Consider the following 21780-nt stretch of genomic DNA (forward strand, 5'->3'; position numbering starts at 1 on the left):
CCAGGATGTGCTGGAAATATCAGGAGTAAGCCTGTCGGGGTAGATTTGTAGCCCAGTTTTCCACACTCCAGAGGTTGGGCTAAAGAGCCAACCCTTTGGGTATTGCCTGAACTAGCCTTGCTGAGATTCCCCCGTCAGTGGTTGTATGGCACACTCAGTCACATCCTGCTTCCACTGAAATCAGTGGGAGTTCAGTCATTTATTTCAGTGGGAGCAGGTTTAGACCCTGTGTTCTTCCTTTATTTGGTTCTCTCAACCACTTGAAAAATGGGTTGCAATATATAAGCAGTAACTTTATTTCCTAAGTGTTTTGGGGACTATCCACTACCGAGGAGCCTCCCTTTTCTTGCCTTCCCGCTGTGTTTTCCCTTGGCTGCCCCTCCCCTTCAAAACCCCATGCCAGGGTAATCTGCTTTCAATCAAGGGAGGTGGACGGTTGCTGCCTGCCTCAGGAATTGCAGAATCGTTCTAATTTTTGCATGATGACTCAACATGCCGTACGTGGCATGTGCTACTTGTAAGGGGTCTGAGCATCCTGCAGCGACTTTCATAGCCTACAAACGCAGCAGGCTGTGAGGCTGCATTGCAACACAATGACATTTGTATGAAAGGTAACGATGTTGCACTAAAACATCATCAGGTTGTACTGATGTAATGTGCCCGTGCAATGTAAATATCACGGGGCAATTTTCAAAGGAACTACAGGGGAGTTGGACACCTATCTGCCCTTTGTGGTTATGACAATCTCCCCCCACAAAACTGTGATGGCTGAATTTCTTTCCAGTCGACTAGCTCCCAAAGGCCTTGATTCAGCAAGTCACTTGAACATAGGCTTAAAGTTACATACGTTGTTGAGTTGGGGGCCAAAGCTCGCAACAGTTTGCAGTCCCCTTCAGAGCTCATGTACACGTCTCCTAGGTGGGGGAGCTCTACCAGCCATGGGACATGCTGCTCGTGCCTCACCAGGGGAGCACTGCCTGCTGCCTCCACAGCATATCCAGCCTGCGCAAACTCCTGAAACCAGTGACTGAAGGCGTGCAGGAGAGTCTGCCATACTAGAGAGAAGAGAACTAGCCACAGGGCCGCAAAGCTGTATTCTGTATGGAAACTGGCATGGTTATTGGCTTTATAGCTTGGAGTGACATGATTCATCACTCTCAGGTAGTTACAGCTCTCTGCACCACAGAGATGGATATTTCATTGTTTTACTTTGTTGTTTCCCCCTTCTCTCCTGCTTTTTAAAAGGCTATTAAACACAGCATCACAAAATAGTGTTAGAACACTTACTTTCTGACAACCAACACAAGCAAGAAAATTCACAGACAAGTGGAAACTACCAAAATCAAATCTCCTGGCTGCAGGTGCAATCACTGGCAGGGGTCAGGGAGGATGGTCTTTCCCTATGTTCAGCACTGCTCCCACTGAAATCAACAAGAAGCAGGAGCAGGCTCTAGTAGCCTCTCTCAGGCCTCTGCCAAGCTTGCTGACATGGCCTTTGATGCCACAAGTTTGAGTACTTCTGAATTTGCACTATTTGGGGCCTTGTTTAGAGCCCATTGAAATCAATGGAAAGATTCCCACTGACTCCAATGGGCTTTGGATCAGGGCCACTACATTTAGAAAGTATATACATGCAGATTAGAATGTGACCTTTTTGGACTGATTACATTTTCCGCTATTATTATGTATCTGTTCATTTTACTGTCACATTCAGCATCACTCACTTCCCCCATTATATCTGCTAAAATGATCAGCAATGGCCTTTAAAATTGACCACCCCCCTCCAACGAGCTGAATAGGGGTAGAGGAGTTCCTACCTCTCAGTCATTGTTTTTTCTGGGACTGCAGAGAGCCTGAAACAACAGTGCATTAGATAATCTTCCAAATGTGATGTGAGTCTTTCTTCTCAGCCCAGAGGGCTAGAAACAAGGTTGAAATCCTGGCCCCATTGAAATCAATGGGCATTTTGTCATTGACTTCATTGGGGCCGGATTTCACCTTTGCTCTTTTTTTGTAATGAAAGCTTAGATTGTGCCCAGTTTGTATATGTCACTCGGTCCATATCAGCATATCAAGTGGGCTACATCGGGCTCCTATGTTTGAAACCCCTGCTTTAGACCTTTGCGGCCACTAGGGCATTGGTGGAGAACTTAAGTACAAAAAATAGGGTGCCTTGCTGGCCTGTATATGCTTGCACAGGAGAAATTCGGCCTATTTTCATGTTCAGACTTACACATGTACCAAGCAGTGGGGGTGAGGGAAGAGAACCCTTTCTGGGCGTGGCCATCCAGCAGCGTCCTCCCTACATTTCTGAATATTCTTGCCATTTGGTATAAGCTGGTGCTTTCCAAAGGCAAAAGTAATTCCTGGCAAGTATGTTTTACTTTACTTATGAACTAAAACAAAGACATGAAATAAATACATATAATTATAAATAAACATTAGTAATACTTTGCATTTCTTTAGCACCTTTCATCTAAACCTCTTAAAGTGATTTACAAAGTTTGATGTTATCCCCATTTTACAGATGGGTAAACTGAGGTATAGCAAGGCTTACGAGCCTGATTCTGTTTCCTTTTAAATCAGTGCCATTCATTTCCATGGGAGCAGAATCAGGCTCTAAGGATACACCTACACAGCAAAAAAACAACAACAAAAAACAAAACCAAAAAACCCACAGCAGCGAGTCTCAGGCCAACTGACTTGGGGTCATGTTGCAGGCCTACAGATGGCCACGTAGACTTGGGCCTTGCGCTCTGAAACCCAATGGGGGAGCGGGGGACTTGGACCCTGGACTTCAGCGCAAACCTGAATGTCTACACTTGTACTTTTAGCCCCACAGTGCGAGCCCTGCAAGCCCGAGTCAGCTGACCTGGGCCAGCCTCGGGGGTTTTATTGAAATGTAGATGTACCATAAGCAACTTGCCCAGTGTTACACAGCGAGTCAATGGCAGAGCTGGGAATAAAATCCACATTTCCTGACTCCTAATACCCTTCTGTTTATGCTAGACAATACTGTCTTTCTTCCCAGTGAGCCAGAGGGAGCAAATACCATCAGACTCGGTATAAACCACCAGCCTGTTCACTTCCATCACTGGTTTTTACACTATTTCCATGGTTCATACCCTGGTAACACTGGTCTAACATTTATCATTGCCACTAACCTAACATCCTCTTTAAAATCTTTTAAGATCTGCTGCCATCTCAAGGAAAACTTTGAAGAGCAATCTATTTAGAAATGAATCTGTGAAACGTAACACACATTTTGTCTTTCTCTTCCCCTGTATTTTGTATTATTAGAGCTATTTGTATGAACACAGGAGCTTTGCTGCTCCTGCAGCCTCTCCCCCATCTGAAGTGATCATGTTCTGTTTGTGACATCACCATTTCCACAGCAACCTGATATGATATCACAGACAGTGGATTATACCTCCCATTTGTGAACAAGCTACTGGTGCACCACAAACTTGTAAGAAACATGGCAACGCTTTCTGTATTGGAGCAGCTATGTTTTCATAACAATAACTAAGGAGAAAATAAATGCAGAAAATCTGAGCAGAATTATCTCTATATATAGATTGTTTTCCATGAGGTGTGAGCAGGCTTTTCACAGTCCCAGTTCCTTAACAGCAGGGCTCATTCCTCTGTACAAGATACCTAGTTAGAGTTGTGAAAATGCCACATTCCTCTGCTGAGTGAATCCACAACAAAACACAATTTGTCCCCGAATGTGCGTTTGTTGTTTTCTGTGCCATAAAGAACAGAACATAATCGTTAGCACCAATGGACAAATAAATATTGTAATGTTTAGTAAGTCATGATTAGAGCTGGGTGAACTATTCATTGCAAATAATTTACTTGACAAATTTAATCCCCTTTTCTTTTCACAAATGATTGTAAACAGGCAGGTTTTCAGAAGTTTGTTCATTTTCTGACATTATTCAGTGAATGGTTTGTGCAAACATATTTCAGTCTATGGATTGCTCATGAACCTTTCACCATAGCTATCATGTCAAGTAGTAGTTCGTAATATGCTATTAAAGCTGTGTGATTGGTCACCTAAGTCACATGGTATTATTTCTGCTCCCTGATTGGATAACTCTATAACACATATACAGAGCTTTCAAGAAGGCCACACAATCACTTCCTGTGCAAATAACCCAGGAATGCATATTTGCAATCGTATTTGTGATAATTTCCCTTTCTGCAAACATTCTTGCAAACAAAAATTCCTTTGTGCGATCATCTGCGGAAAGTGAATAAAAGGGGTTGTGAATACCATCATCAAAACGAACTTTAGGGGGTTATTTGAGTAAATGTTGATTTGCGGCAAATGCCCAGCTGTGGTTATGATATCTTCTTGCATGGTGTTAAAAAATCTTGTAATAGGCACCTCTCTTTCCACACTTTACATCAGTAGTGGATAAAGTGCAAACCATGGGCCAAATGCAACCCATGGAGTTCTATAATGGGGCCATCCTCATCTTTAGTATGGAAGCATGACACAAGGAGAAGACAGTTCCCAACCTCTTGATCCAAGCTGAAAGTCACTCAAATCAAAATGAAGTGTTACATGCTGAGATATGTACTCTCTATTGTGTGCCCTTGTCATAATAAAGATGAGGGTGACTGCAAATTGCTCCATTTTAGGCAAATTTGAGGTGGCCCACAGGTTTCTGGGAAGTTGCCTTTGGAACCCTCAGTTGAGTAAATTTGTGTGCTTCTGCTTTAATCCTTGCACACATCTTTGTGTAGAGTGGGGACAGGGTAACTTCTCTTCTGGTAGGGATAACAAAGGTCAGTCTCATAAAATAACCCTCAAAACAAAAGCATTTTTAGAAGTTATGTGAAATAGCTGCCACGGGGTTTGTGCTGAACCCTACTCCCAAAAATAATAAATCAGGGTTAAAACCTGAAATTTTCTAATATGAAAGGGCTTTCTAATGTTTTCTGATGGGCACCAGATGATGTATTCCCCATTTATCCACAGAAAGAGAAGGCCTTTCATTTTTTATCCAGGCTGGCGTGCAATTCTGCCTCAGAGACCATCTTGTCAAAGGTGCGCATGTTCGTTTCCTCCCGCACCTTTTCCCGGACGTGGAAGGATGCCCGGGCGACCGACCTGGCATTTTCCAGTACAGTCTTCTTATCCTTGAAGATCTGCTCGCTCCTCTCCAGCTTCCTCTCAATGGACAGGAGGATCTCCCTGCGTCGGAAGTCCTCGTACTGCTCCACCTTCTGCTTGTTTACCTTCTGCATCTTCTCCTTCTCCAGGCGGCTTAGGACCACCTTGCGTGCTTTCTGTTGGACCACCTCCTCAGCCACCTGGGCAGCATGCTGGAGCTTCCTCTCTGTCGCTTTGGCCAGGGCCTCCAAGTGCTCCTTCTGCTCCCTCTCCTTCCTCTCAGCTGCCAGCTTGGCTCTCTGGATTTGCATCTCCTCCCGCTTAGCTTTCTCCCTTAGCTCTTGATTCCTCTTCTCAATTAGCTGCTCATAGTTCTCCTGGGCCTTGTGTAGGTTAACCTCCACAGAGGCCTTTAGCATCTCCTTCTCCTCTGCCTCTTGCCTGGCCAGTTCCTTGAGCAGGGCCTCATGCTTCAGCTTCTCAGCTTGGTTGAGCAACTTCTTTTCCTTCTGCAGCTGTAGCTCCTTCTTCAGCTTCTTCTGTGCAGCAGTGGACATCTTCTCCTGCAAAAGATGTTCTTCTCGTTCCAGGAATTCTTTCTTGTCTTCTTCCTTTACCTTCAGGTTGTGCTCTTGATGGAGCTTCTTCTGCTTGTCTTCCAGGACGGCCCTCTCCAGCTTATCCCTTTTCATTCTGTCTTGCTTCTCTGCCTGCTCCCTCCACCTCTCTTCATACATCAGGCACTGCCTCTGCTTCATCATGGTAGCCTCCTTCTGCCCTTGGGTCAGCTTCCCACGGCGCTTCTCGACCTGGGACTCCCACATCTTCTGGCACTGCAGCAGAGCCCTCTGCTTCTCTTTCTCTTCCTGCTCCTTCAGCTGCTCGGCCCTTCGCCGCTGGCTGTCCCACTGGAGGTGGGCGACATACCTCTGCTCATTCAGGATGTTCTCCTCCTGGTGCTTGGCTATCATCAGGGCAGCTATCTTTCTGTCCCTCTTGGGCACCTCCTTGAGACCCTTCTTCTTCTTCACCTCCTTGACGATCTTCTCCACTTTCTTTGTGGTCTGTGGGGAGTGGCTCAGATCCCCCAGGCTGAAGCTTCTGCCTGCCAGGGAGTTCATGGCAGCCACCGTCCTAGTCCGAGGGGTCCCTTTGGTCCATCTGTCCCTAAAACTTTCTCCGCTGTAGGACGAGGATGCCCCTGATTCAGAGGATGTTTTGGTGGAGAACCCCTCTCTCCGTTTCTGCAGCGAGTCCAGGGAGTGGCTCTTGGTCTTGGTCCCAGTCGGAGCCCCTGCCCCTGGGGCTAGGGCGCAGCCCCCATTGGTGGTGGGTTTGAAGGAGATCCTGGCAGCTGGGGAGGAGGGGAGGCTGCTTAGCATGAGGGGAGTGAAAATCCTTCTCTTCTCCTCTCGGATAATCCTTTCTCTTTCCTCCCGGCACTGCTGCAGCTTCCTCTGCCGGTCCATCTCGTAGACCTCGTACAGGCCGGCCGCCACCCGCATGGACCTGCCCGGGGCCTCCCTCACCAGCTCGCTCAGGGCCCTGGGCAGCAGCTCCACCGGCTTGACGGCGCAGCGGGCGCAGGCTTCCAGGGAGCGGGGGCTGGTGAGCACGTAGCGGCTGCCCTCGGCCTCCGGGCAGTCGAAGTTGAAGAGGTCCAAGTGCAGCAGCGGGGACTGCTCCCGGCGCCTCCCCGGCTCCCCCGCGGGCGTTGGCGGCGGCGGACGCGGGGGCCCTTCGCCCGCTGCTGCCGGGGGCGCCCCATCTCCAGCTGCGCCGCCTGGGTCTGTGCATTTCTCCTCGCCCGGCTCCGCCGCCGGATCCACCATGCCTGACCCGCCGGAGACTCTGCAGCGAGAAAAAACCCCACCGGGGGATCAATCGTACAATAAATACCCCGGCCAGCCGATGTACTCTTCGCGGGGATTAACCGGGCTCTGCTCTCGCAAGCACACAAATCTGATGCAACCCTGAGAGGAAAACAGTCCGCGGTCCCTGGAGGCACAGCCCGGCCTGTGTGAATTTCATGCAGTCACATTTCTCCCGGGAGTTGCAAAGTCATAGCTAGAGGCGCGTGAAAGGACCTGCTGCCCAGACAGCATGTGGGAGGCAGGCGTCCCAGGCTGGGCAGGTTTATCTGGGCCGGGACCAAAGGCCCTGGCTTTCAAGTGGCATCCCCCCTCTCCGACATTAACCTTGGGCAGGGGGGCAGTGAGGAGCCAAGCTGCCCTTCCGTTTGTTCCCAAAGGAGGGGGCGGCTGCCCGCCGGATCGAACCCCCCGCGCCAGCCGAGCAAGCGCCCCTTCGCTTTCCCAGCGCCACAGTTCCGCGGGGTACTCCGCGGCTGGGATGCAGCGCGAGGACCCTGGCCGTGCAGAGCCCCCGGCAAAAAGCCCCCGCGCTTGCTCCGCCGAGCACAGAAGCCTCATCCTGCGACACGGAGAACCTCCCGCCCCCTGCCTGTGAGCCTGGGACGCCCGGCTGATGCCCCTGCCTCCCCCCGCCCTAAAAAAACCAACCACCCCCAAACAAACGTGCATCAGCCTCCGCCTGCAGACAACATGCTGAGGCTTAAACGTCCTTCCTGGATCGTTCAGGATCGAGCGGGATCGTGGACGTCATTCACTTACTGCACTTTGCTTTGGCTCTTTCGGCGGCAGGCGGAACCGTGGGCTTTTGTCCCCTCGCCGCCTCCTCTTCAGTAGATGTAACAAGCTGTTTAGTGCTGGATCAGGTTACTGGTGCTAACAGCAGCAGCTGCCCCTCCATGGCTCCCAGCAAACCCTGCGCAGACACTTCACCTAAACACGGGAGGAGGGTGCAATCTCAGGCATTCTGTTAAGGAGACAGAGAGTTACACCGCTGACCTCTCTTCTCTGCAGCCTCCAAAATCTTGCAGTTTACCTCTGTCTCCTTCCACCTCCCCTCACGCCCACCAGAGCTATCCTTGGTAGAGGCTGGGATTTGATGAGAGCAAGGGTTGGCTGAAGAAGGGGGGGGGGAACAAACCACCCATAACCCCAAACTGCTTCTCTTTTCATGGGGGGGGGGTGTCAAAAAGAAGGGACTATGAATAAATGATGAGCAGTTCTCCAAGTAACACTCGGGTCATCCTGTCTGGCGGTTTTAGTGTGGGGTGGTTTAGGTGGAGGAGGTGACAAATTTCACAAGCAAATTCATTAGCTTCCCCGGGTTTCCCCTCCCTCTTGTTTTAACTCTTTGGAATACTCTGAAATAAAAAGGCCAGGTGAATTCTTCCTCTAAAGTGCCACAAGTACTCCTTTTCTTCTTTCTGGAGAGAGTCTTTACCCTGATGGTAAAGCCCCAGATGCTATCCTGCCAATTCCATGAAGTGTATGTGTGTGTTTCCACGGTATGCATCCGATGAAGTGAGCTGTAGCTCATGAAAGCTCATGCTCAAATAAATTGGTTAGTCTCTAAGGTGCCACAAGTACTCCTTTTCTTTTTCCCTATGAATGTTATTATTTTTTTAATTGTATTACTGTAGTGCATACATGCCCCAGTGGAGGTCTGGGCGCCATTATGCCAAGCTCTGTATATATACCTAGAAAGAGACAGTCCCCACCCCCAAGAGTTTATAGACTATATAGAAAAGACAGTAGAAAGTGTGGAGGAAAGGAAGGATTAGTAACCTTATTTTACAGATGGGGAACTGAGACACAAGGAGATTAAGTGACTTGCCCAAACTGGAAATTAAACCAACATCTTCTGAGTCCCAGTCCAGTGCCTTGACCACAAGACCTTACTTCCCCTACTAAGAATGTTATCTACTGTTACTTTTATTCCATTTTTGCTTGCTGGGGAGAGAATTAAGGGGAAATAGCTCACTATGTGAATATATTGTAATAAATCTGCAGCCTCCTTGGACTTAATTGTTATCACTATTCAGCTTGTCTTGGCTATTCCACACTTCACTGTCACCTCTGAGATAAAGAGTTTCCTGCTGTAAAAGCACAGTTGAATAAATGGGGAATCTCTGCTAGCTGTCAGCAGTATACTGTCTCTGACACATAGCTAAGCAGTTCTGGTTCTATCCAACAGAGTGCAGTAGTAAACATACTAGCCAGTTCATTACAACCGTTAATGCTGTTAATCAACTTGCCATTTAATTGATACATTTACAGTTTAGGGTTACTTGAAAAAGAACACGTGACCGGTCAAATGACCTCTAGGACAGCCCCAGGTAAAGTGTAAGAGAAAAGTGTAGCTTAAGGATCAAATATGGCCCACAAAGACCTAAAATGCAGTCCGGGACTGCCCTCTCCTTGTAACAGCAAGGTAAGGACTAGTGGCCAACTGCAGGTTGTTATTGCTTATGCACTCAGGTAACAAACACTTTTGACCTGTCTGCGTAGGGATTTCTAGCACACCCATACCGGAATATCAAGTAGATAGGTGGCAAACTCTACCAACAAACAATCCTGATTTATCAAATTGAATGGATTTATCATCATAGTATCTAGGTGACAATTGTAAAGGTCAGCAACCAGTCTCATGCGTCAATTGTCAATTCATCAGGACACGGCGGTGTGCTCAATGCCTCGCGCACTGAGGATTGGGCCTGAGGCGCTACCATAATGCAAATAACTAGTAAAACTAATAATAATAGACACCGATACCACCTAACTAGAACTATAGTCTCTGCCTCATGGAAAATATTAGAGTTGCGTGTGTTTGTGTTTTGATATAAACCTTATGTACATTGATATGCAAATGTATATGTGGTCCTTTGGCTCTTTGAAAGTTGCTATTGCAGCCTTCACTGTTGCCTAGTTTGGGTCTTGTTCCTTCTGGTTTACTTATGGACCTTCTTTACACAAAGAATACTAAAAGCAGCCTTCTGTGTCGTTATGAGGTATTAATATGCACAGTCTGCTCACAGGGCCATATTAATCTCTCCCTAGTGTACTAATGCAGACCAGAGGCTGAATGTCCAAAGGCACTCTGGAGGGATTGAAGAGACACGGTTCTGTCACTGATCCTTTTTTATTTATTTATTTACAGAATCATAGGGTCTATTTCTCTTTTTCCCCTGCACCTTGTGAAGTCATTGATACACTAATCCAAAGAGAAGATAAAATGCTGCTAATCTGCTCTGGTAGCATTTTACAGCACTTTGGCACTGGGGTAAATCACAGCTCAAGGTGCAGGGAAATGCAGAATCAGTCCCATAGAAGCCAGCGTTGGAAAAAGATGTATTAACACAGCTAGTCCATCTCCCTGCCAGTGTACAGCTGCTCTTTATTGCACATCTATAAGCATTTTGTCCAGTCTAGTTTTAAATTTGCCAGCACATGGGGCTTCGACCATTTCCCTTAGGAAACCATTCCACAGAGATCTCCTTGTCAGGATGTTTTCCATTATATTCTGCTTAAATTTTCCCTTAAATAAGTGCCCCTGTCCCTTTTTATTATGCTCAAGTCAGTCCTCTCCTCCTTTGTGTTTACACCTTTCAAATATTTGTAAATTGCTTTCATGTTCCCTCTTAGTTGGCCCTTAGCCAAGCTAACCGTGTTATCCTCATAAATCAATCCCTCCAGCCCCATATTTATCAGCTTTTTCTCTGAACTCCCTCCAATTTGTCAATATCTTTCGGATAATTAGATGGCCAGAACTGAGCGTGGTATTCTATGTGCTGTCACACCAGAGCCACCTGGAGAAGGATGGTTACCTCCCTGCTCTGTGGCATGGTGCCTCTGAATGTAGAGCCCGCCGTTGCATTGGCCTTTTTCTCTCCAACATCACCCTCCAACTCAGATCTCATTTGCTATGACTCTTACAAATTTTCTTTCAATGTTCCTGCCTCTCAGGTCTCTCCCTTCCAATGAATATTTGGTTTATGGTTATTTCCCCATTAATGTAACTCCTTATGTTTTCCGAGATGAATCACGTCTCAGTATTGTCTGGATTTTCTACTCCCCCTGGGTCTCTCTGTACTGACTGGGGTTCACAATTCCTCCCATCTTAGGCCCAGACTATTCCTGTCCCTTTCATGGGTATGTGGGGAAGGGTAGAAGGAGCCCCCTTGCCCCCTTATGCAGGGTCTAGTATGATTGCGCTCCTTGCAGTCTCCTTATACCCCCACAGGGACTAGCCTTCGCAACGGGGGAAGGGAGTACGCAGAGTCATTCCCCCATCCCTGCCTGGGCCAGCAGAACATCCTGCGTCTTCCTAAGGGATAGTAGAGTATGCACAATCCAGCAGAATCCCTCCTAGAGCTTCCCACGGGTGATACAACTGCACCCCACTCCCAGATGATCTATCAAACACAATCTAGCACTGTGTATCATAGGCAAGTTTGGTTAAAACGATGCTTGCTCCCTTTTTTCTAGATCTTTAATGAAGATATTAAATAAGACGGGACCTCAGGCCTATCCCTGTGATATGTCAGCACATGCGTGCGCCCACACACACACACCACCCCCCCCTTCTTCCAGTTCAATCAGTTGCTACATCTCATAACCCCTTGTTTGCTGTTGTGCTGTCAGTTTTCAGTCCACGTAAGCTGCTTTGGGCTAATGTTGGGAGTGAGATTCGGTCAGACACCCCATGCATTGCTTTTCGGTCACAGAGGGGGGAAACTCAGCACACGAGAACACTGGGGTAGCCAGACTACAAAAAGGAAAGGGATAAGCTGCCAGGTTCCAGTTCGAGAGAATTTGGCTATGGTGTCTCCTTTTATTTACTTCTTTGGTTTGCCCTTTGTTTTTCTCTCTTCCCACTTTACATTCTGGCTCCAGTCCTGGCCGTCTTTTGCGTCCTCACTCAATGCTGGCAGTCTTGTGGCTGCTCACTACCAGTATACACTTCTCCCTCAGATAAATATGCACCGAGCTGGTTGGTCCCCTTTCCCTCCTCCCCTATGTCCCTTCCCCTTTGTCTGTTTCTCAACCCCCAGGCCAGTTTTCCCTATTCAGAAAGAGTCCATGTAATTGTGTCTGCAGGCTATGCCTGACTTCAAAGAGAAATTGACCAGCTGTGGTAACTGCTCTGTTCCCCTGCGCCCACAGCAGAGCGACTCCACATAGCAAGCATAAGCTGCGGGTGGCTAGGGCTCGAGGGGGCTCAGCTCCCTCAAATCTATCAATTCAGCTCACCCGCTGCCCTTCTGTGCGCTTGCCCATCTTGAAGCAAAGCCCCAACACTCATGAAGCTGACATCATGGGTGCTGCTGCATCCCCTGACTTGAAGTGGTTTCCATTATATACAGGGTTTACAGTTTGCTTCAATGGCTCTCAGCGCCCTCATTATAAAAATAGTCCAGCTCCCCAGCTGAGGTGTTACTGGAAAGTGTTGTTTGAAACAAATGACCGCTCCTCCCACAGTGCTTGCAGCTGTAACACTGCAGTACTGTATTACTGCTGGGGAACCTGAATGTGAAATGAGGAAGAGACAGTGAAAATGACCAGTCTGGTTGTACTGTCCAAAGTGAGTGAAATGCAGAATGTAACCAAGCAGAATAAATAGTGTGATGGAGATTAGAGTTTAAGATTATTTTAGTTTTCAGTAATCTAAAGTGTTATTTATATAACAAGAGGGGAGATTTTTTTCTTTCTTTTTTTTTTCTTTCGAAATGATTTTAACCTGATTGGTCCATTGATTTTCCCATTAAAGGGACACCAAGAACCTATGGAGCTTTTGAAACTGAGCGGACACAACCTTCCTGCCTTCCACCTTTCATCATAGTTGTGAGGAACAGTACTAAAACTACATTTCGAGGAGGAGTCCCCAGCCAACAAGCCAGAATCCTTAGCCAGGGTCTTTGACTATTAACCTGCTCCTGAATGAGCAATGTAAGTTTGCCTTAATAAAAATAAAATAAATCATCCCTCCAACACACACATTTTCCAGGAATGTAATCTGCTCTTTCTGCCTAACTCAGAGTTCTCTTTCATTTATGGATTCTAATTGCTCTGTCCTAGTAATCCGCACCCTCTTTGGCTGCATGCAGCTTCTCATATGTGTGGGAAAGAGGGCAGATACACACCTCAGTTCTCATGTTGGAGTGAGGGGTAGTGGTGGTGGTGGTGGGGGGGGGGGGTTGATGACAATATAGGGCCTGATTCTTCACTGCTTTATATTGTGTGTCATCACTTCCATTTGTGTGAGTGTAAAATGCATGTAAACATGACCATATCACACAGGTAGCATTTTGCATAGCTGTAGATTACTGCATAACGTGAAAGGCAATGAAGAATCAGGACCATGGTGCTTGCCTCAGGCATTCATGGGAATTTGAAGAAAAAAATGTAAAACCACACTCCCATGGGAGGAGTGATCCCCAGCAGGTATACTCACATCACACATACTCACCTCACACTGACACAAAAGGCCCATCTGCACTGCTTAATCGACTTGCTGCTGGAGACGGGGGTCTCACTTTTTCCAGTCCTGTCTAGCATCCATATGGACTAGAGAAGAATTGTGATGATTGGTTGAGTTACCCCTGCTGTCACAATGACACTGTTTAACAATTACCTGACCTACTGACTTGGCCCTGACTACAGGCATAATAACCATTACATACAACAACCATTCTTAATAACTTTGCTTAGGCACAATATGTATCTTCAAATGTAATCTGTGAGTAGTAATGATAGTAGTAAATATTTTCATTATGATAGCACTCACAGACCTGAATTGGGATTGGAGCTCTGGGCCGCTGGTGCTGTACAAACACAGAAGATGCCTGAGTTTCAAATGAGTTTTAACTATATGTAAAGTTTGAGGGGCGAACACCAAATCTATCTCCTAGCTAGAAGAAAAGAAAAAAGAGATGACTCTCAGAAAAAAATGTTAAATGGCCCATTTTACATTAATTTTGACTAGAATTAGTGGATTTACTTGTTCATTCCCAGAAAATTCGTTCTGTCCAAGTGCCCTGAGCTTGGCAAGAATACGCTATGTTATTCATGCACAGCTAAGAGGTAGAATTCCTGTTTTAAGAATAAGTCAACTAATCCTAAACTATGAAGGTGCTACAAGAATTAATTCTGCCTTCATGCTACCATTTCCCCCCAACCTTTGAAGAACAGTGGAGCAATTCTACCTGAGCAATGAAAGACTATGGCTGGAGGAGATGCCAAACCGATGTTACGTCTCTTTTAAACTGACATCTGGGAATACTGCCAAATTGAAGATTGCTGGAGGGAAATCTTCCTAACTCTGATAATATTTGGAACAAAACTCTATGCCAGATGTTATCTCAGAAAACATGAAAGCCACTGGACAGGGGTTTTAATATGCTGCCCTTGCAATTAGCTTGTGCTGAGTTCTTATTGCAAAACTGATGATTTACTAATTCCTTGAGGCTCACAGAATCATTGCACGTAGCAGCTCAGTACCAAAGGATCCAGCATCATATATATATATATATATATATATATATATATATATATATATATATATATATATATATATATAAAACAGACTAGGTACCAAAGGGTTAACTGATGTACCCTAAAGAAAAATTGCTGTGTAATATAAAAGAGTCTAATAGCTACATTTAATTACAAAGCAGAGTAAATCTATACTATACATAAATTACTTTCTTAAATATAATTTTAAAACATAATCAAATGGGAAGCTGAAAGTTTGTCACTCTATTGATGTAAACTAGGACAGAGGGAATACAGCTCATGTCTGAGAGGAAGGATAGTCCAATGGTTAGGGTGCTAGCCTGGGGCTTGAGAGACTCAGGTATAATTCCCAGCTCTCTGACAGCCTTGCTGTGTAAGCCTGGATGAGTCAGTTATGCCCAGATAGCTAAAGGTATTTAGGTACCTAGTTCCTATTAACATCAACAGGAGCTTGGTCCCTAAATACTTTGAGGGTTGGACCATGGGCCTTGGTTGCTCTGTGCCTCAGTTCTGCATCTCTTGGGGACTATAGCACTTCCCTGTAATGAGGAATACCTTAAAGATTGTGAGCTGCTCAGATATGATGGTGATGGGACCTATATAAGTACAGTAGATAAATTTGAATGCAGGAGACTCTCAAAGTGGTTGGAAGGGAACTTCTGTTATTTATAGGTATTTAAAGAGAACTAGAACTTGCCTTCCAACCACTTTGAGAGTTCACCTCATAGAAGCAGGAGCCACATAACATGTACACCTCCATTCTAAAGTACATGCTGTGAAATATCAGTAAAATAGCAGCTTCCATTGCAGAATATCCCAGTGCTATTCATAGTTATGTAGAGCAGGGAAGAGTGACAGGGATTTCTCAAATCAGTTTTGTAGAATTCCATTTTAATATATATGTTTATATATGACACAGTTCAGCAACCCTGACTTGCTTACTCATGTAGCCCATTGGACTCAGTGGCCCTGCCTCTGTGTTCTGTTGCAGCCCTTTTCTAGAAGCTCTATTGTCTGTTGAGACACCTAAGTGTCTTCAAATGGCCAGCTGAAAACTGGAGCACTAAAATTAGGGTATGCTTTTGAAAATGTAGGTCCAAGTAACTTGCTCAGGGTAACACTATCAGACTGAAGCGGAGCTGAGGCTAAAACCCAAGTCTCCTGACCCAAAGGTCCATGTTTTCACCACTAGAATACTCTGTCTTAGACTGACAAATGAACCAGACAGGACCATAGATAAAATGTTGCCATCATTCACACCTGTGAAACCCATCTGAAGCAAGTTCTTTTTTCAGAACTTCTTAACTCCATTGACTGTTCAGATCAGTGTGGCTCAGATCAGAGTGTGGCTACTGTGTGTAACTGGGTGGGTGGCTGTTTTATTGTTAGAAATCAAGTTACTAGAAATTTCTCTTTTGCAATTCCAAGATTCAGGCCTGGATCCTGCAGGGTGACAATGAGTACTCCAGGAGTTGCTCAGCACCTTGCATAATCAAGCTATTATTGTGCATGTGACAGGTGAACAAATGCTTTGGGACCCTCCATGTCCTGGTTTACTTTATAAAATCAGGCAATGCCTCTCTCTGAGGGTGGAACCTAGGACCCAGAGGAATAGTTCCCAGTAGGAAGGAAAGCGATTTAGAAGCTGGAGTCTGGATCCAATTACTAGGAGGCAAAGGGGCCAGGAGTGGAGGCAGTGATTGTTACTCTAGGGGGAAATCACTCTCTGCAGTTTGGGTTTCTCACTGTGGGTATTTTATCTGGTGAGTTTGTTTTCTGTTGTGAGTCTTGTCTTTTGAGTAAGCTGCCCAAGAGGCTAAGGATCTTTTTTATAAAGTGTTTCCTGGCTATTGGCTTTCTGAGGTTAAACTGGCCTTTTTGCAGAAGAGGGCTTTTCCCCAAGCAGGCTGTTTCTTGCTAGGGTTCTGGAACTGGGCCCTACTGTAGAACAAGAGTGCCTGTTTGATGTTTAAGTGCTATGAGGTCTTTGGGAGTGGGTGTCCTATAGCAAAGGGCTAAGTTGTCTTCCTTTCTCATGGAGGAACCTATGGATGGGGCTCGACAGGCAGGAGGGTCCTCATGGCTAGCCTTGGAATTTCCAAGTAATTATCGCCACAGGTTGGGGTTGAGGGTGCAGTGGGGACAGCAGAACCTAGTTTTCTAGAGGCAAAAATATCTTTGAAAGGTGGGTGCCCCTCCACATTTTCCTTCCTCTGCTGGAAGCAACATTAACTCCCACTTAGCCTTCTGACTGGGATATGGAGCGCTCAGCATGGAACAGTTCCACAGAGAGTAGCTAGTACCTTGGGGTGCCCCTCTGTCATCTGTCTTGCCCCCAGATCCTCATGGAACCCTGGAGAGTTCCACTGGAGAGTGGGCTTCTGTGGGGCTCCATTGTGGGAGAGAAGAGAGATGGTGGAGAATGGAGGAGCCACCCCTTCCTGCTCCCTAAGAGAGGCTCATTCTCTTCTGCCTACAGAAACAGGGAAGGAGCTAGCCCTATATTGGTCTGTTTATTACATACTGAGTCAAATTCTCCTGGTTTCTATTCAGGTGCTCATACAGCTCTCATCACCATAGTACCTGAGTGCCGGGACAACAATGGAGTTCCACCTGTGTCACTGAATGGGCAGTTTGGCCATTGGAGTAAGTTATGCAGTTTCACATGTGATATCTTCAATTCCTGTTCATTACTGTATATAGCACTTGCTAAGATGCTGCCTATAAGTTGGGGCCCCATTTGGCTGTATTAACCTCGTGATGTGCAGCACCATTTAGTATCATAGAGTTACATGGTACTTTATAAATACAGGCTCTGAAGAAACTTGCTCCCATTAGAGCCAATGGTAGTTCTGTCATTGATTTAAATAGGTGAAGGCCTGCGGGTAAGTTAATGTTTCCTGCCCTGAACAGCTTAGCAGGGGTAGTCAGCCATTTTTTGTCAAGGTCCAGACTCCAGATAAAATAATGATAACAATAAGTAAATAGAAATATTTTGGGGTCCATTCAAAAGCATCTGGTGGTCCAGATTTTGCCCACGGTCTGCCTATTGACTACCCCAGCTTACAGTCTAGGTGACAGTCTAAGGTGAAGCATAATTCCTGCTGTTGCAGTATGGGCTCAAATCCTGGATTACTGGGGTAAAAATCAAATTGCTGTAATTATGGAAAAAATAATTTAAGGCCCACATTGCTCCCAGGTAGGACTGGCTCATGTAGCTGATAGGAGACTGCAAGATTTTTCTGAGGTCCTTTGGATTATTCCTGCAGGGAATTTTGCTTACTTGTTCAGAGCACATGGTGTGTGGTCCCACTCCTGCAAATCCCATGCATTTCAGTGCTGTCCGCAGGGCCCCTTGGTTCCCTTTGTGTTTCTGGTAGCACAGTTCCTGCAGTGGCTGCTCTAGTGCCACAGCAGGGGACTTCATATCATGGAAGAGGAAATTGACTATTAATTTAGGTAATGTGTCAGTGTTAATCGAGGAAGCAAATGCTCATGGACGTGGTGATCCACACAGCCTTATGCTTCTTCCCACCTGATGACCTGTGCTGGGGGTCCTGCCACATCCCCTGGCTTGAAGTAGTAGCAATGACCCAAATACATGGTTTCTGCCTTCAGCACCCCCGCTATAAAACTGTTCCTGCACCTCACCGCCATCAGCCGATCCCCAGCTCTGTAGAGAGAGGGGAGGGAAGGGGAGAAGAGGCTGTTGCTGCAGAGGAAAGGCTCTCTCCCCTTTGGTGTTCGCTGGATAGTCATCCTCTCTGCCTCTGGAGCTATCCAGATAATCTAGGCCTCACAAATTACAATTCAGGAGATGGTGCCAATTTTCCCCAAGTTACTTTACTTTGGGGCCCTTTGGGGGATGAGTCTTCATATTTACATCTTCCCTGAATAATCTTTAATTAATGATTTATGCTGCACCAGTAAACATGTAACAACTCCCCATGTGTAAATTAATAACTCAGGAAGCGCAACAGTAAGTACTCAGTCTGAAAAGGATGTGTTGGGAGAACAGTTTGTGCACAGAAGAGAACTGGAAAGATTAGAGTGGAGTGAAGAGAGTGCCTGAGTGTAGAAAGGGAGATGTCTGAAGAAGCTAACAGGAACAAGAAGACTTTGTTCAAGCATGAAAGGAACAGGAAGGAAGTCGTGAAGTGAGGCCCCAGGGCCTATAAAAGATGGCTGGGATCCAAAAATATTGGCAAAAAGATTGTAATCATTTGACTACTTCTCAGTGTTCTGTGTACATGTGGGTAGCATTTACCTGCTGCCTTGTTAGGCATACTTAGGCTTCAGTCCTGCTGTAGTTCAAACACAAGTCCAATGGACTTCCATGGGCAAGGACTGCAGGATTAGGCCATTGCTGTGCTACTAAATCTACAAAGTATAGGCCTGATCCTAAGACGTGGTGAATGACTTCGACCCCCATTGGAAAGGAATGGCAGCTGCAGTGTCAGGTATAACTGAGGTTGAAAACAACTTGCCATAAAGCACACCACACAAAAAGACCCAGAACATGTGGGAGAACTAAACTTGGGAATGTCCTAGTGACCAGCGCTCTGACAGGGGTCCAAGTGCTGTACAAACAATAAGTCTCTCACTACCTGGGGCAGGTCGGCAAGTGCTGTGCTGTGGGTAAAGAATATCTGTTGCTAGGGCTGCTGTCCTGAATAGCCTGAGTGGTCTCTTGCTGCATTTAGGTCAGGGTCAACGGGCCGCTTTGGCTCTCTTGAACCTCTCATGAACTTTTGATAACACTGGCCGGGGCTTGGTGTTGCACTGATGGTGGGTGGCCATGTCTACAACTGAACCAGTGCTGACAACAGGGACAGCCAAACTGCTACATGAATGAGGCTGCTGCGGTTGTGGGCTCAGAGGTTGGGAGACCTGGATCCTTCTCTGAGTTCTGTCACTGACTGTGTGACCGTGGGGAAGTTGTTAACCTCTGTCTCAGTTTCCACACCTAGGATAATGCTTGCCGTACTTCATAAAAGGGTTAGAGAACCTCCAGTGAAAGATGCTAAGGAAGTGCTAAGTAAGATAAAGCTATGGGGACTCCGGGGTCTGTGCCATTGGCAGTAGGTGAGCTAAGCCAGGCCCTTATTTCTAGTTTAGAAAAACTCAAGTGGGGGCCTTTGGAATTTTGAGGATCCTTAAAAAGCTGTCTGGCAGGAGCATGTTCTGGGCCTGAGCTACAGCTGCTGTCATGAATCTCACTTCAAACAGGCTGAAGACCGATGCGTCACATAACTGCTGTCTGCAAGAGGACAGTGGAGAGAGCTGGGGCACCGGGGTCATGTACAAGCAAGCTAGGAGAGGCTGGAGCCCAGATAAACTACAATCCCAAGAACGAGTAGCAGAAAGCATCTCTAGTGCTGCCCTGTGTATGTTCCCATTGAAGCGCTGGCGAGAACAATCCACTGGGGAGAAAGGAAACTGATGGGGGGGGCAGCAAACGGTGGGGTGAGGGGCTTCAGGCTGTATGAGTGAGGCTGTTAGTTGTGAGAGGGAGCCCTGTGAGGTTGTAAATTCCTCATTGTCAACTCAGTGCTGAAGGATTTTTGTCTAAGCTTGTGACTAGAGTAAAGTTGTTTCCTTCTTTTTCCTTAAACACCTTGTCAGGCTGACTCGGTTTTGTGCGGGAGGAAGTAAATGCAATAATGGCATATAAAGAACTCCATCGCCACTCCTGGGAGCACACACTATGCTAGCTACCAGAACCAAGAGAGTAAAATCAGTGGGCTGGGAGGGGGAAGATGATGTGGCACAGACCACTGACGTTGTTGCAGACTCCAAGGACAGGAATAAGTTTGCATCTGCAGTGAGGTAACATTACTTCTGATGTTGGTTTTGCTCTCTGCCAGCGGTTAGACTGCTGTGAGATCCCCTCCCTGCTGAGCTCTCCATCCAGTGTTGTCTATTTGTTCCTCCTTGGGAAGGAGATTACCCTGAAATTGGTGTCATGTTAACCTGCATAGCACATCTTGTGGGGGAAGGTTTGACGTGGGTGCGTGTGTGTGCTTGTGTAGCTTGAAAGCTTGTCTCTCACCAACAGAAGCTGGTCCAAGAAAAGATATTTCCTCACCCACCTTGTCTCGCTAAGAATTTACCTAACAGGCAGGGAGTGGGGAGGACAAAATCCCAGAAGGCTGTTGTTTGTAGTGGATGTCTTATTAAATGGAAGATGTTGCTGTGTCACGTGTAAAGGCATTCACTTTTGTAACCTAGGCCCAGCTCAGGTGACTATAGTCAGGAAATAAAGCTGAGTGGTGGGAAGAGACTCCTGTGTCTCACCTTTTCTTCGCTTTCCCAGCACATAGAGAGTTCTCAGACCTTCTTTGATGGAAACTTAATTTTTTCTAAGAGCGAGGCCCAAACCAAAAAGCTTTGATCTGCGCTCTTATGCACATTAGCAGAGGTGCGGGAACTGTGGGTGCAGGGGGTGCTGCAGAACCTCCAGGTTTTACACGGGGCGCTGCTCCCGGCCCCAAATGCGGGATATCGGCTCTTGGCCCTGTGCCCAGGGTCCAGGCGCCCAGCCCCGCCCCCGCCCCCAGCGGTGGCTCCAGCCTCAACCCCCTCTACACCTGTCCATATCCCCCTCTCCCAGAGACATGGCCCTGCTCCCAGCCACAGCTCGGGGGGAGGGGGTACGGACCAGGGTAAGGGGGCTGGTTTTCAGCATCCCCACTATTAAGTGTTCCAGCACCACTGCACATTAGTAATGTGTGGGTCCTGATGGGCCCAAGCCACAAAGCTTCTACCCCTAACATAGAAGGGCAAGAATCAGAGCTTGCATCTACAGGCTACCTTTTTATCTTGTGCACATTGAGAATACACACTTGGGTTTTGCACACACAGGTAGGTCCAGGTACCAATTTTGCGTGCATATAAAGGGAAGAGCTTTGAAAATGTATCCCATTGGTGTGCCCATGTCCAGACTAGAGTGAAAGGATTTTTTTTAAATGTGCCACCAGAGGGCACTCACTGATCAGCTAATGTTATTCAGATTGTGCCATTGGTTTTACTGAGATCTCTGTCTCAGTCCTGGGGTTCTAGAAGTGGGGGAGCAGGGCTCAGTGTCATGTTGCCCATCTAAAACAGAGATGGAGACGCTACAGCTGTGCTAAGTAAAGTAAAAAGAAAAGGAGGACTTGGGGCACCTTAGAGACTAACCAATTTATTTGAGCATGAGCTTTCGTGAGCTACAGCGCCTCTCACCCACAGAGCAGAGACTCTTGTCCACTGCTTTCCATCCTGGCCTGATTG

At 46.6% G+C, this 21780-nt stretch overlaps 2 protein-coding genes across 2 annotated transcripts in view; one reads left to right on the forward strand and one right to left on the reverse strand.

Moving 5' to 3' along the window:
* The window catches only part of PLEKHD1 (pleckstrin homology and coiled-coil domain containing D1), a 99383-nt gene extending 86436 nt beyond the window's left edge, over positions 1–12947 (forward strand). Inside the window, exon 12 of the mRNA XM_073348470.1 lies at positions 12764–12947. Within this exon, the coding sequence (XP_073204571.1) occupies positions 12764–12915 (152 nt within the window). The 3' untranslated portion in view covers positions 12916–12947. The remainder of the gene's footprint in view (positions 1–12763) is intronic.
* CCDC177 (coiled-coil domain containing 177) lies at positions 1054–8046 on the reverse strand. The gene is made up of 2 exons (XM_073348468.1): positions 7759–8046; positions 1054–6976 (listed from the first exon to the last, which is right to left on the reverse strand). The coding sequence occupies exon 2, from the start codon at positions 6955–6957 to the stop codon at positions 5005–5007; it is 1953 nt and encodes a 650-aa protein (XP_073204569.1). The 5' UTR covers positions 6958–6976; positions 7759–8046; the 3' UTR covers positions 1054–5004.
* Positions 12948–21780: the final 8833 nt, after the last annotated feature.

Source organism: Lepidochelys kempii, chromosome 6 (genome assembly GCF_965140265.1).
Source record: "Lepidochelys kempii isolate rLepKem1 chromosome 6, rLepKem1.hap2, whole genome shotgun sequence".
NCBI lineage: Eukaryota > Metazoa > Chordata > Testudines > Cheloniidae > Lepidochelys > Lepidochelys kempii.